The sequence below is a fragment of the Morone saxatilis genome, unplaced genomic scaffold (assembly GCF_004916995.1).
Source record: "Morone saxatilis isolate NCDOM2014 unplaced genomic scaffold, NCSU_SB_2.0 Contig24, whole genome shotgun sequence".
NCBI classification, from domain to species: domain Eukaryota; kingdom Metazoa; phylum Chordata; class Actinopteri; family Moronidae; genus Morone; species Morone saxatilis.
The window spans coordinates 4,221,266-4,233,773 of NW_023339807.1; the positions used below are offsets into that span (position 1 = coordinate 4,221,266).

The 12,508-nt window shown below is 39.8% G+C and overlaps 1 protein-coding gene across 2 annotated transcripts; it reads right to left on the bottom strand.

The window, feature by feature from the left end:
- Positions 1-878: 878 nt before the first annotated feature.
- osr2 (odd-skipped related transciption factor 2) lies at positions 879-5,136 on the bottom strand. Of its 2 annotated transcripts, none has more exons than XM_035673260.1 (4): positions 4,862-5,136; positions 2,173-2,856; positions 1,734-1,833; positions 879-1,319 (listed from the first exon to the last, which is right to left on the bottom strand). In XM_035673260.1, exons 2-4 carry the CDS (start codon positions 2,817-2,819, stop codon positions 1,245-1,247), a joined length of 822 nt encoding a protein of 273 aa, XP_035529153.1. In that variant the 5' UTR covers positions 2,820-2,856; positions 4,862-5,136; the 3' UTR covers positions 879-1,244. The 2 variants fall into 2 exon arrangements, with proteins under 2 accessions (XP_035529153.1, XP_035529152.1); XM_035673259.1 differs by having other exon boundaries at positions 879-1,401.
- Between the last annotated feature and the right edge of the window lie 7,372 nt (positions 5,137-12,508).

Here is a 12,508-nt window from a genome sequence, read left to right on the forward strand (position 1 = left end):
GTGAACCTGCTTCTTGAAATATACTTCACAATAATTATATAGTGTAAGTGAATCATTTCAAACTACATCTTAACCCCAAATGTTAAATCGATTTGTAAATCCGATGTTAATGTTGTTATAGTCTAAATTAAAAAAAATACTCATTCATAACAGGTGGATGCAAATCTGAGATATAATAAAATAGGGTCTCCAAAAACAAATCATTTTTATTGTATTTTTGTTTGTAGTGTAAGTGATGAATTGAGGAACAATGATCATTTCCCAGAATTAATCTGTAGGCAGTATCGGTCTCATCTTGTCGGGTTAAATTGCTTTCTTTGCGCAAGTGACTTCCTTCTACCGCTTCCAGGTCAATAATGATATCAGAGGCGATGCAGATAAAGACATGTGATATGGCTGCTAATGCGGCTAATAATACTAATCAGCCTCTGCAGGATCCAGATACTGAGGATAGAAACTGGGCTCAATAATTCTGAGAGAAAAGTGCTAATAGGTAGATGGTAGACAATCCTGCACACATCATTATGTGATTATTATTTTTATTTAAAAAAGAAAAAAAAACCTTTAAGATCGTTTACTGTACATAATCAATTATTAGTATAAAAAAAGACATTATATTTTGCATTTTAATGACTTTCCGCAAGACCCGTCCTCAAAGACATTTCATGCTCTCTGGCTGCTAACTGATATCTGCTGGTCTACTATAAAAAGCCCAACAAGTCAGCCACACTAAGCTCTCACTGGCTGCTGGCTGTAAACATATAGACTATTAATTTGATGACCATGGTAAATGGTTTCAACTAAATATTGCTTTTGGGTTTAACATTGTGACTCATGTTTCAAGGCATGGGAATCATGAAATAAAAAGACAGAGCAAATGCAAATGTATAATGGAAATATTTATTTCTAAAATACAATTTAACATACTTTAAACTTATGACTATTTTTTGACAACTTTATGAGTTCAAGGTCAGAAGAAAAAATAAAAAAACACCATTATGTACATGTTCTTTGATATTTACAGGTGGTGTGAAAGCTGGACACGGTCATGGCTCCGCTGCTGTCCCACTTGAGGTTCAACCAAATCCCACTCTAGATGTGCTGCAGTAAACGTGTCCTGATTTGGAGATTGTCTTTGAACAAAAAAAAGCAAAAAAAAAAAAAAAAAAAATGTCTTCTTGCGTTTTTGTCCATTGTTATTTTGTTTGTCTGTCCAGGCTAGTAGTCCTGATGTGGGCTGTGCGTCAAACTGTGCCGTCGCAAGTCACAGTTGCGCCGAAACACCTTTCCGCAGCGGCCACAGCTGTAGGGCTTGATGTCTGTATGGGTGAGAAGGTGAGTTTTCAGGTTACTTCTTTGATTAAAGGTTCTTCCGCATGTGGGGCATTTGTGGGGAGACTCCTGTTTAGATTTAAAGCAAGCAAAGGATTATTCCCTTTAATTGTATAGAACGTCTATCAGTTGTATCTTTCAGTCATCTAAATAACTCCTGTATTGTGTCAGTTAAAACTCACACTGATTTATACAATAATTCTTTTACGACTTTTGTGTGTATCCTTCACTCACATGTTTTTGTTTTAATTTGGTAATTGGCCAAACGCAATCGTTTTGTTAGACTTATTAATATCCCCATGCATGCAGCAGAACGTGCACAACAGGTGAATAATGACCATAACGTGTCACACAGTTCAGTGAGGATAAAATCATGGTGACTGTTAATATTTTCAGCTTACCTGCATATGTAAGGTTTTATGGACGGCTAGAGTCCGAGACTGACAGAATCCCTTCCCACATTCTTGACATTTGAATGGCTTTTCCTTGGAGTGGATGTATCTGTAAAACAGAAATAGCACTTAATCAGATGTCTGCTCATGCGTGGATTTGCTTGTAGCTGCTACAAACCCCAGAGTCACAGGGCGAAAAATCTCTACTGTGCAAGTTATGAGTGTCAAACGTTATGCGTAAAAGTGCTTTAGCGCCCTCATGGAGAAAACTCTGGGAACAGGCCTGCCTGTATATTATAGTAAAATTAAGGATATATTTGTAATTGCAAGTCCTGAACAGATCATTTAGAGAAATGCATGTATTTGTGATTTATATCAAACTCGAGAATACTGCTGGGACCCCCCTCCTAACACACTGAGTAATTATCACAGTAAAAATCTGTCTTACCTGTGGTCTCTGAGATGGTCTTGTCTTCTGAAGGCCTTGTGGCAAATATCACAGGTATAGGGCCGCTCGTCTGTGTGGGTCCTCTCGTGGATGAGGAGGTTGTAGGATTTGGTGAAATGCCTGCCGCAGAACTTGCAAATAAATTCCTTTTTAGTCTTGGATGGGAGCCTGCCCCTCGTGGGTTTTCTGTCCGGGGACAGCTTGCTCAGCTCAGAGATGGTCCCTCCTAACGCCAACTTCTCCAAATCCGCAGCTTTCGGCGGGTCCTCCTGTGTGGCAGCGAGGGCCAGGTTGGCGAAGTCAAACCTCGGCCTGTCCTTGTGCAGCGAGGGGATGCCGTGCGCAACGCCGCCTTGTTTTGGATGGAAGAGTTGCGCTGCGGCTGTGAAGGGTAACCCTGGGAAGGGAATCCTGGGGTCCACCAGACCCTGGGCGGCTGCCATCTCTGTGATCGTCGACCTCAGTCCTTGGATGTGCGGGTAACCAAGAGTCCAATGGTTCATGTGCATGGTTTGCACAGCGCTGAGGCCGTACAATCCCTGCAGCTGGTCAGCGGGGAAAGTGTTGACGGCCTGCAGGAAGGAGTAGTTTGTGAGCTGGAGGGCCGGGTGCAGGGGGATTGGAGCGTGCAGGGCTTTGCTCCCCATCTCGGCTCAGACCTCTGCAGAAGACACGGTGATAACCCTGGGGAAAAATAAAGAAATACAAAATGATGAGTGTTGTGTTTAAATGCAACATTCGAGCCAGTAACTCAGCCACTGATCATGATACAGTAAAAACACACACCTGTTTAACTATATTTTACTTAAAATGCACAGAGAGATTTTCATACACATCTTTTATTTTAATCTAACATGATAGCATTTATCTCATGGAAATTATGTCCGCCCATAGAGAGGATTATATTCCCCCAGTGATATAAAAAAAAATGTCATTTATGATCAGATTAGGGCGCAAACAAATTACTTTTATTTGAACAACTTGCACAAAGCGACTGAGCTGATTTGGTAGATAAATTGAACATTTTGTTGCAGCGGTACACTGATAATAATTGGTAAAACCCCATTTGTCATAAGCAAACCCACAGAGAGAATATAAACACGTATTTTAAGCATAAGCAGAAAGCAAAACTTTGCCCCTTAAAAACGGAGATTCTCTTCAAAGCAATTTTATAAAACAAATCACTCATCGAAACTGTAATTAAATTAAGTGGGTGTAAAACGACTCATGTGGAATCGATTAACACTGTAAATTACATATCCAGATCCCTGTGAATAAAGCACTAAATCTCATACGAGGTAATTAGAGAAGACAAGTTGTTGTTTTTGACGGTTGTAGCTGGTGTTTCACAATGCAAAACAAGTGCTCTTTGTGTGCATTGGTACAATTTTGAAATTTTGCAAGCAGAGATCAAATATGTTATTAAATGCACGAGCATGAGTCAGAGCAAAACACACAAATTCTGTCCACAAGAAAGTTACTTTAATCTTCGCTGGAAATGCATGTGTTTTTTATTCTTATGGCTGCGGATGGTAGCCAGTTAATTTTATAGGCCTAATGTGTTGCTTTTAGGTCTATTTTATTTCATACTACATATTTCCTATAAGTAGGGTTTTCCCTGGGCAAGAGAACATGGTGGCAAACAACCTCTGGGCAGTATTTTCACCTACTTTTTCACAGAATAATGTTTGCGTTAATTAAAAGCAGGAGCCACCTATCCCCACAGTGGAGGACAAATAAGGTGAGCTGACAGCGCAAGAAATTAGAGGGCCTGGTTCCATGTTTCGTGTGGATGACAAGTTATGTTTTCCCACACAGAAAAGTCCACCGTGTTAGTTCAAGACTGGCAGCAGGCCAGCGGTGCAGCGGCGAGGACTGACCTTTAGATTCGGTCGGAAATGAAAATAAGAAAAGAAAAGGCTCAGTTTTCTGTTTTTTGGACAATAGAATACAGCTGTTTTGGACACACCAGACCTAATCATATTTTAACATAATATGTCACAAGCCTGCCGACCCTGAAACTTTCTGGAGATTTAAGGCATTATTCACACTTGGAGAGGGGCTGCAGAGTGCAGGTCCTGCGTACATGGTAGCCGGAGGGCTGCTCGCTCGTTTCAGGTCGTCACATTTGTTCCATAGATCTGTCTACTTCCCTTTCACAGGCGGGATAGGGTTAAATGTAATTTTGCACAGGTGCAGCATAAGTCACCATGCAGGCACTTGTTCTTTGCCCATATGTGCAACTTTGTTCAACCTGTTCTTCTCTCAATAACCTTTGGACTTCACTGACACTTTGACAACAGCCGAGGTGCCCTATCGTGTTCTTTGAATCTCTGTCGCTTTCTGTTTTTGACAGGTTTTAAATTTCTATAAGTCGTGACATGTCTTTACAGACGCGGAGGCCACTGCTTGTTTCAGCGGTGTTACGCGCTGTGGACAGAGATGTCAAAACGTGGACGAACTGTGACCTCAAGCTGGTGATCATCACGAAGCGATAATCACCTCTGGAAACAACATTTCATTTAGCTTTTGTTCAAGTTGACCCTTTGACTGACAGTCCGATCTCTTTTGGTTTACAGCGCAAACAATAAAAGTTCAATCTTTACTTTAAGTTCTAACTACTGAGTTGAGTGAGGCTGGTTCCCTTCCTGCAGAAGACTGACACATACCCTATCAAACAGAATCTTACCCCAATAAATAGCTGCCAAAGGTCCTGCGGTATGTCAGTAATCCACAGTAACTATAGAGGCGACGAGCTCCAATAAAGCGCCGCTAAAAGTTTTCCAAGTTCCAAGTCCATGAAACTTTCATATAGCCATGCAGCCAACTCTGATGTCTCGGACCCTTTGCGGAGATGTGACAAGTTGTGAAAAGTTGTGGAAAGAGGCGAAGAAGTTTTGGAGGAGAGACAGCAGCAGCGTGGAAGTCCCGTCCGGAGCTGGGGCTGGAAGTGTGCGTAATGCGCACCGGCCCTTCACTTTTCAGGGCTCCGGGGCTCTGGAGCACTCAGCCCGCCCTCCGACACGCCTCCACCCCCCTCCTCTATCATTAACTCCAATGTTCCTCCTCTGTTTATTTGTGTTTGGATAGCAACTAGGGCTCCAGACCATTGTAGAGAAGCGTGTTCGGCTCAATCTGCATCTTCTGACACCTCTCAAATACCATATAGCCAAGGCTGATACCTTCTTTTGGAGACACGATTGGAAGCGCAGGAGGAAACCCTGCTCGTTTTTTCCTCCAACTCCATGCTTTTTAAAACGTGCGTTTGGATACTTGAGCAGCTTACAAGATTTTTTTTTTTCCAAACCATAGACCCCATTTGCGAAAATGGAGGGCACATTCAAGAGCCACCACATTAAATGGTTTTATTTCTCTGTGGTAAGAATAAAAAAATTATGAGGTTTGTGACAGAAAAAACTACAACAGAGATGAGCAGCACTGGGAAGAAATACAACGTAAACGCCACTTGTATTCTTCAGACAATGAGCTGCGTTTTTCCCTTCTTTGCACAGTGTGATATTTCTCATTAAACTGTTTGAAAACACGTTATAAAATTCCCTAATTACAACGTCACGAAAACGTCACACAGGTTGCCTGGGCAGTTTTACCTGTGTTATTTACAACTAAACAGGATTGCTACCGCATAATCATCCCATATGATTTCCAGAAAGGAACTAACATTTTATTATATTTGATCAATTGTGTGCAATAAAATAGCCTGAGATATGTAGAGACTACATGTTGTATATGTTGAGATAAGCCTTAATCAGTAAAAGTCGTTTTTGTTCAAAAGCAGATTCAAAAAATGAAGTCTCATTCTTACATTCTTTCAATGTCCCACTCAATCTTTTTATTGAGTTTATGAGAAGTGACAGAGTATATGCCATGAATGAGACTGCTCTTTAATTAGATTGCGGTTTGTTTCTGGCCACAGATGCAGTAAGTAATTAAGACTTGTGACAGCCCGAATCAAAAGTTAAAGTGCGCCTCTTTGTGCTAGAGACAGAGTGTTTTTACGCACACGAGCAGGCTGCACAACAACAGGTTGTTATTGAACGAAGATGTTGAATTTTCCATCAAACCGCAAGACACCAAAAATTTAAATGAAAATATTTAGGTATTTAAATCAAGGCTGAAAAAGTCTGCTGATATTTCTGTTAGTGAAATGTCAAAATGCACTGATGGGACTCACTATGACCCACATTTCCTTTAATTATGTCGTTTTGTTTTTCTCTAATTGTCTTATAATTTTACTGTGACAAAAAGACTGGAGGAAAACTTAAGTTTTCAATATGAATATGCAAATTCTAATGTTCAGTGCAGCAGGACTGACAAGGGTTTGTAGTTTGCTGGAGAGAGTTGGTGCAACAGAATGCAAGTCTGCAGCGCCGCCTATTGGTAGTTCATCGAAATAACAAGCTGTTCCCTCTTCTACTCAAGTGTTTGCGGCTCTGACAGAGCACTGTCTGCCACAGCAACGTTACATTTTCTGTCGACATCACTTTAAAAAAAATGCTTTAATGAAAACGGCTGTGGGAAATTCATGCTTTTAAAATAATTTATATGTAAAAAAAAAAAAACCACCAAGTCATGTAGCCCTCTAGACGAAAAACAATAGCAATTTAAATATTTTTCATTACAGCAACGGATCATCGGACCCACTCATGGCAGTCTTTAAAAGCAGAGTTAATTATCACACAGTGCAGCAGACAGATCTCAGCTCGTTATGTGAGAGATAACAACCGAATCAAAGTGCATGTCTAAGACGTTTAGTCTATCAAAGAGCTCATGTAGCCTAATTTTCGTTTTCTTAGAGCTGCAGAACATTTTCTGCACACAACATGCTTGTGGTTTTCGTTCGGTTTCGTATCGCCCAGGCCTCTATCTTCACTGTCAAAACACTAAGCAATTGTAGAGAGATTAGAAGACACATAAAACCCCACATTTTTTCATTACAGATGATGGCATTTTCTCAACATATCCCTTTTCACTCTGAAAATATATAACAATGTAAATTGTGTTTATTTCTTGTCCTTGGAAAAGGGCCATTAAAACAACCAGTAGGTTTTTAAATTTGGGCTGGTCTATATTACAATCACCAATAATTCAATTTGCATTTACCAGTGATCAGTCGAAATTCATTAAAATCTAACAAAATATGTAAAATATTTTATTCTTCCTAGGGCAACCGAGCTTTTTTTTTTTTAGTTAAATGTTTAAATGTACTGCGGAACACTCAAGCCTCTTTTCTATGAGTTTGAATGTTTTTAGTATAATTCTTATATGACATGGACTCAGATGTCTGTGATAGTACTCCTTTTATACCCAGATTATTCATTCATTTTTGACATTTATGGTGTCGCACTCCTGTAAATAATAATGGTGCTCAAATGTGTCTTACTGTAGTTTTATTTGAACTTATTGTGCTCCTACCTGCTATAATATACACTTACAAATACGACTCAGACAGTCCATAACAAGTTTATATAGCGACCAGAAAACACAGTGGAATTTTATCTCTTTTTATTGTTCCTGACAGAACATTTTGCATGTGGCCTCTAGTTTACAGTTTTTATTTTACTGTTACACCAGTCTGCGCGATAGGATTACCGTATTCTTTATAGTTGGGGTAATGTCAGAGGCAGAGAGTTAGTGCCTTGCCCTTTGGCCCTGCCCTGAGTCCCCTGCAGCCGCCATCATTCTCTGTGATAATCTGACTCCCACAGAGTATCAGTGTTGCAGCTCAGTGCAGCTGCCAAGCCTGTAATGGCCGACACTCCTCTTTCAATAACACTGAGTGACAGAGGAGAAGACTAGCAGAGATTAATAATAAAAGACTACAGAGCTCTCATGGGTTTGCACAAAAGATCTTTATGCAGAAATTGACTTTGGATTTAGAATATTCCCTGATTATGATTTTGATATAAAAAGGGACATTGCTGTGTAATATGATATATCCAACTCTGGTCTAATGGAGGTTTTATAATACACATTTTTAGATGTCAGTCTCAGTCAGGCCTATTCTTAGCTAATATTGTAAAAAAGGCCATTCCTCACAATATTTATTTATGTTTTATAATGTATATTCTTCTCAAGATCAGAAATAAAGTTCAGCTAAAGTAAAATTAAATTGAATAGACCTCCATATTAGGTTGGAATCAGATTATTTATTTTTTCAATATAATATGTGTAAATTGACCTGCTCCTGTCATGGCGCTGTGCTATCAATTTAGATATCCATAGTCCCAGCTTCTAGATCTGTATATGGCTGTCTGATATCATAATATAATATTCAGCTCCAACATATGTATATCTAACTTTATATATCCAGTCATATGGTGTCTTCTTGCTTCCAAATGCTACTCCTTACCTTTGTTATACTCACATGCAGAGTCCCTGGCAGAAAATGTGGAGCTGCTGGCTGCTGGAGTCTGACTGAGTCTGTTTGTCTCTCTGTGTTGCTGTATCTCTGTGCGTATTGGCAGACAGGATGTCAGGTCCATATGAGCAGGGGGAGGTTAACCTGTCAGTCTTACCTACCTGCTGCTGTGGTTTCAAAGCCCCCACATCCCCACCTACACTCTCACTCATCCTGTCCCAGCAGCAGCTCTCAGGATGGGTGTTTTTAACTCAAAGACCCCAATAGTCACATTTTCCTCCACATCACTCTCGTTTACCTTAAACTGTACACTTCTAGGAAAGGGGTTTATGCCTCTCTTACCTCATGGGTTGTTGTTTGAGAGCAAAACAGAACTATATAGTGTTTCTCTTTTACTAAGTCTTTCTGTTTCGATTGAATGTATCACGAATTATAGGCACATGTGGTACAGAATGTTTTTTTTTAAGCGTTAAGGCATAATAAATTAACTGATTTAAATAATTATTAAGCAAATCATTTACAATTATCAAGGAAAATAGGAAAACACCGCTCTTGGACATAACATAACATTCTTAATAACTGTATACGTATAATAATCTGATATTATAATAAGATTACTATCATTATTTATTTTTTGTTAATAGGTAAAGCTGACTTTTTACAGCACTATTTTGGTTTAGGTTCATTAGCTATACTGTAGTAGCTGCCATCCTTTGTATCGCTGAACCTTCTGAAAGTAAATTTCATTTCATTTTCAAGTAAGTACATTTAAAAGTTATTTTTTAGGTCTTTTTCATGTTGTCCACTAAATTGTGCAATTGTGTTTTCTGAGCATAATTTTGTGTTAAGATTTTTTTGATGTTCTGAATTTAGACAATATTGCTGAATGCCATTGTTGGCAACATAATGCTGCAACAGCACTGTTAGTCTGAATATGACAAAGAAATACTGGAAATTACATGATTAAAAACAATCAATCAAATGAAAATAATTGAAGTAACACATATTTCCTGTAGTTTAAATTGGTCACACGGTCCAGTGAATTAATACACTGTCTCGAACCAGATGACATTCTGCAGAACCTCACTTTCCTGGACAGTGCAGTACAAGCTGCAGCTCAGCTGTGACAGCCACATGCTCTGTGCTTTGCTTTATTGTACAAGATTGCCCCCTATTGGTTTACCCTCAAATTACTATTGTAGCAGCATTTCATGTTGTATAATCAGAAGCTGCAGTATTCAGTGATGAGTACATTATTATAAGTTTTACACAAAGGATAAATGTTCAGAATAGGACATTAAATACACTCCATGAACACGTCACTCTGCAGTAATAGAGTTCATGCCTTAAATTCAACTTCCACGCTCTAAGAAATAAGACATATCTGTTCTATTCTTTTTGAACTTTTTCTTGAAATGTACAATGTTAAATATTTGACTCAGAGCTTTATACTTTAGGAAAGACTAGAGGACAGACTCATCAAGTATTTGTGAGAGCAGGACTGGCAGTGTGTCGGGTATACGCATTCCTCTGGTCTCCTTCATGATCTCTTCTCCATCTGCTGTCCATTGCCACACTGTTCACTGGTCTCCTGCCATCTGTTTAACAGTGCTCGGCACCTTTGCGTGACCAAATGCCTTTGCTCCCTGCAACGTCATCCACTTTGCCAGAGAGGCATAGAGAAGAAAACCGCCATGATATCGTGCTCCTTCAACCAATAAAACCCACCAGTTAATGCTGCTCAAGCCCAGCACCAAATCCCATTTGTCAGCAAATAGCTTCCTCCGGTTGTCTGTGCTGGCCATGCGCTTCTGTTGAGCTCCCTGCCATTAACATGACATCTTTAGTTACTTGTTGTCTGATCTGATGGCAAGCAGAGTGAAGAAACAGTGATGAGAAGGAGCAAGGAAGAAGGATGTATGATTATAAACTTGCCTTGAAAAATGCCTGATCAGACATCTGATCTCTGCTGAATCATCCTCTGGTTTGACTGACAGCTTGGTAATCTAAAACTCAACACAATGTCAGTGTCCACAATCATTAGAGTTAATATAACCCGAACAAAGACTTTATTTTGTTTGGTAGAATAAGGTGGGATTTTAAGACAACAAACTGCTAACAAAGGCCTTATTCATGAAGAAGAGCTGTATGAGCATTGTTTGCTGTGCAGGTTTGGTGTCTGTGGTGGGCGGTTGATGGAAGCAGGCTGAAATGATAGAAGGACAGGAGAAGTGAGAGCTACAAACTTTGAGATGAAAGTGAAAAGAAAAGCTGGAAAAGATGGACGGAAAGATTTGAGTAGAAACATGTAAAAATTAGTTAAATTTAGGGGATTAGTGCAACTCGTGTGTGGTGGTGTTGGAGGATGTATGTGTAAAAAGCCAGCAGGAGAGCTGGGCTAGGTGAGCAGTATCCTGCAGGCTCCAGGCTCCACTTCCTCCACAGCTACAATATAGGCAGAGAGGGTCATATCAAACTGTCTCAAGCATGTTCTCTCCGCTGTTAAGGTCACTGCATTTTTGCATTGTTATATGTGCTCGTCATGAAAAAGGTATTTTCCCAAAGCATGTTGCTCAGCTCTTCATGGCTCAGCTGTGACAGGCGTGACCTTTTTGTTGCCGGGTGGGGATTCTCTGGATTCAGCTGCTCTGCTGGTGTGAGGGCTGTGGTGCTTTTTTAAAAGGTGCCTTATGCCTTATTGCCCTCTACACATTGCATCATGGCTGTTTTGCCTCTTTTCTCACTGAACGCTGACTGACTGGCACTGCAGTTTACTGGCTTTGCTCAGTTAAAAAGACCATGAAATCAAATTTTTTTCCTTATGTGAAACCTTTCCTACTATTGTGGATAATAATTCTGTATTTTTTTCATTTGGAGGCAGTATATGATGTAAATTCATAGTTTTTTATATTAGATCTGGTCCATTATTTATCATAAATTGCAAGCATGTCCATAAAAGAAGTTTATACTTGTGATGATGTCTTCTTTATAAACCTTATAGGAATAGTTGGAATGAAAGTTAGATGAGAAGGTCCAAAAGGTCTGTCCAAAGGTAAGGAAATCTGCCTAAGAGGACCGCTAAAGTTCAATAATTAGTGATATCTTGAAGGGATGTGAGGGACTATTTCTTGGCCAGAACCTGTGATGTCTGGAGTCTCAGATGGGACTGTGTGGCAATAAGATCCCAAAAGGTCACTGTGTCCTGCCGAAAAAGAAAGCAAAAAAAAAAATCGGTAACAAATAAACAAAAAATTTGCCAAGCATGGCCAAAGTAACAAGTAGATAGTTCCCTGTTTCTAGTCTTTATGCTAAGCTAACCTAACACCCTCCCTCTGTAGCTAAAAATGGCTTATTCTAAGGTAATAAAAACACACAGATTCTTATTTTCAGTTGTTTAAATATGGAGATTTCCAGACCGTCTCTCCTGGATGACATTTATAGTGTTACACTCAGGTGTTTTACTTTCAAAAATGAAAAAAGAGAGCTATAGAGAGAAGTTCCCTGGCTCCTGTCTCACCTCCTCACAGTTGGCCAATCACTGTGTAAAGAGGGTGTGATTGTCGGATTGTAAATTCTGGAAAGTTGGACACCAAAATCTCAAACTGCTGCCTTACAACAGCTCTGAGAGACTGGATCTTTTAAGCTATTTGTGTGCATTTCATGAATACTTATCCAGTTTTCTTTTGCTGTATCTCTCCTCTGCTGCTGTTTTAACCTGAATTCCACTGTCTAATACAACTCGTTATTGAAGTTGTGACTTTGTGGGCCCGAAGCGTTGGAGCTCCCAGTACTGCTTGCACTCCCTACTGCTGATTAGCTTCTGCTGGTGAGGTGATGGACAGTAAAACTCTCCCAGCACCTGTTTCCTGGCCATGCTCATGTGCTGTTAATAGGCTGATGAGAGACGTTAACAAAGTTACTGCAGCGCACTGGAAGGATAAATCAACAGAGCGGTAG

Coding starts and splice junctions, on each gene's coding strand:
- osr2 (XM_035673259.1), bottom strand. CDS start 2,819: ATGGGGAGCAAAGCCCTGCACGCTCCAATCCCCCTGCACCCGGCCCTC. Junction 1,834..2,172: donor GACCATCTCAGAGACCACAG/GTAAGACAGATT, acceptor TCTGTTTTACAG/ATACATCCACTCCAAGGAAA. Junction 1,402..1,733: donor ATAAAACCTTACATATGCAG/GTAAGCTGAAAA, acceptor AAATCTAAACAG/GAGTCTCCCCACAAATGCCC.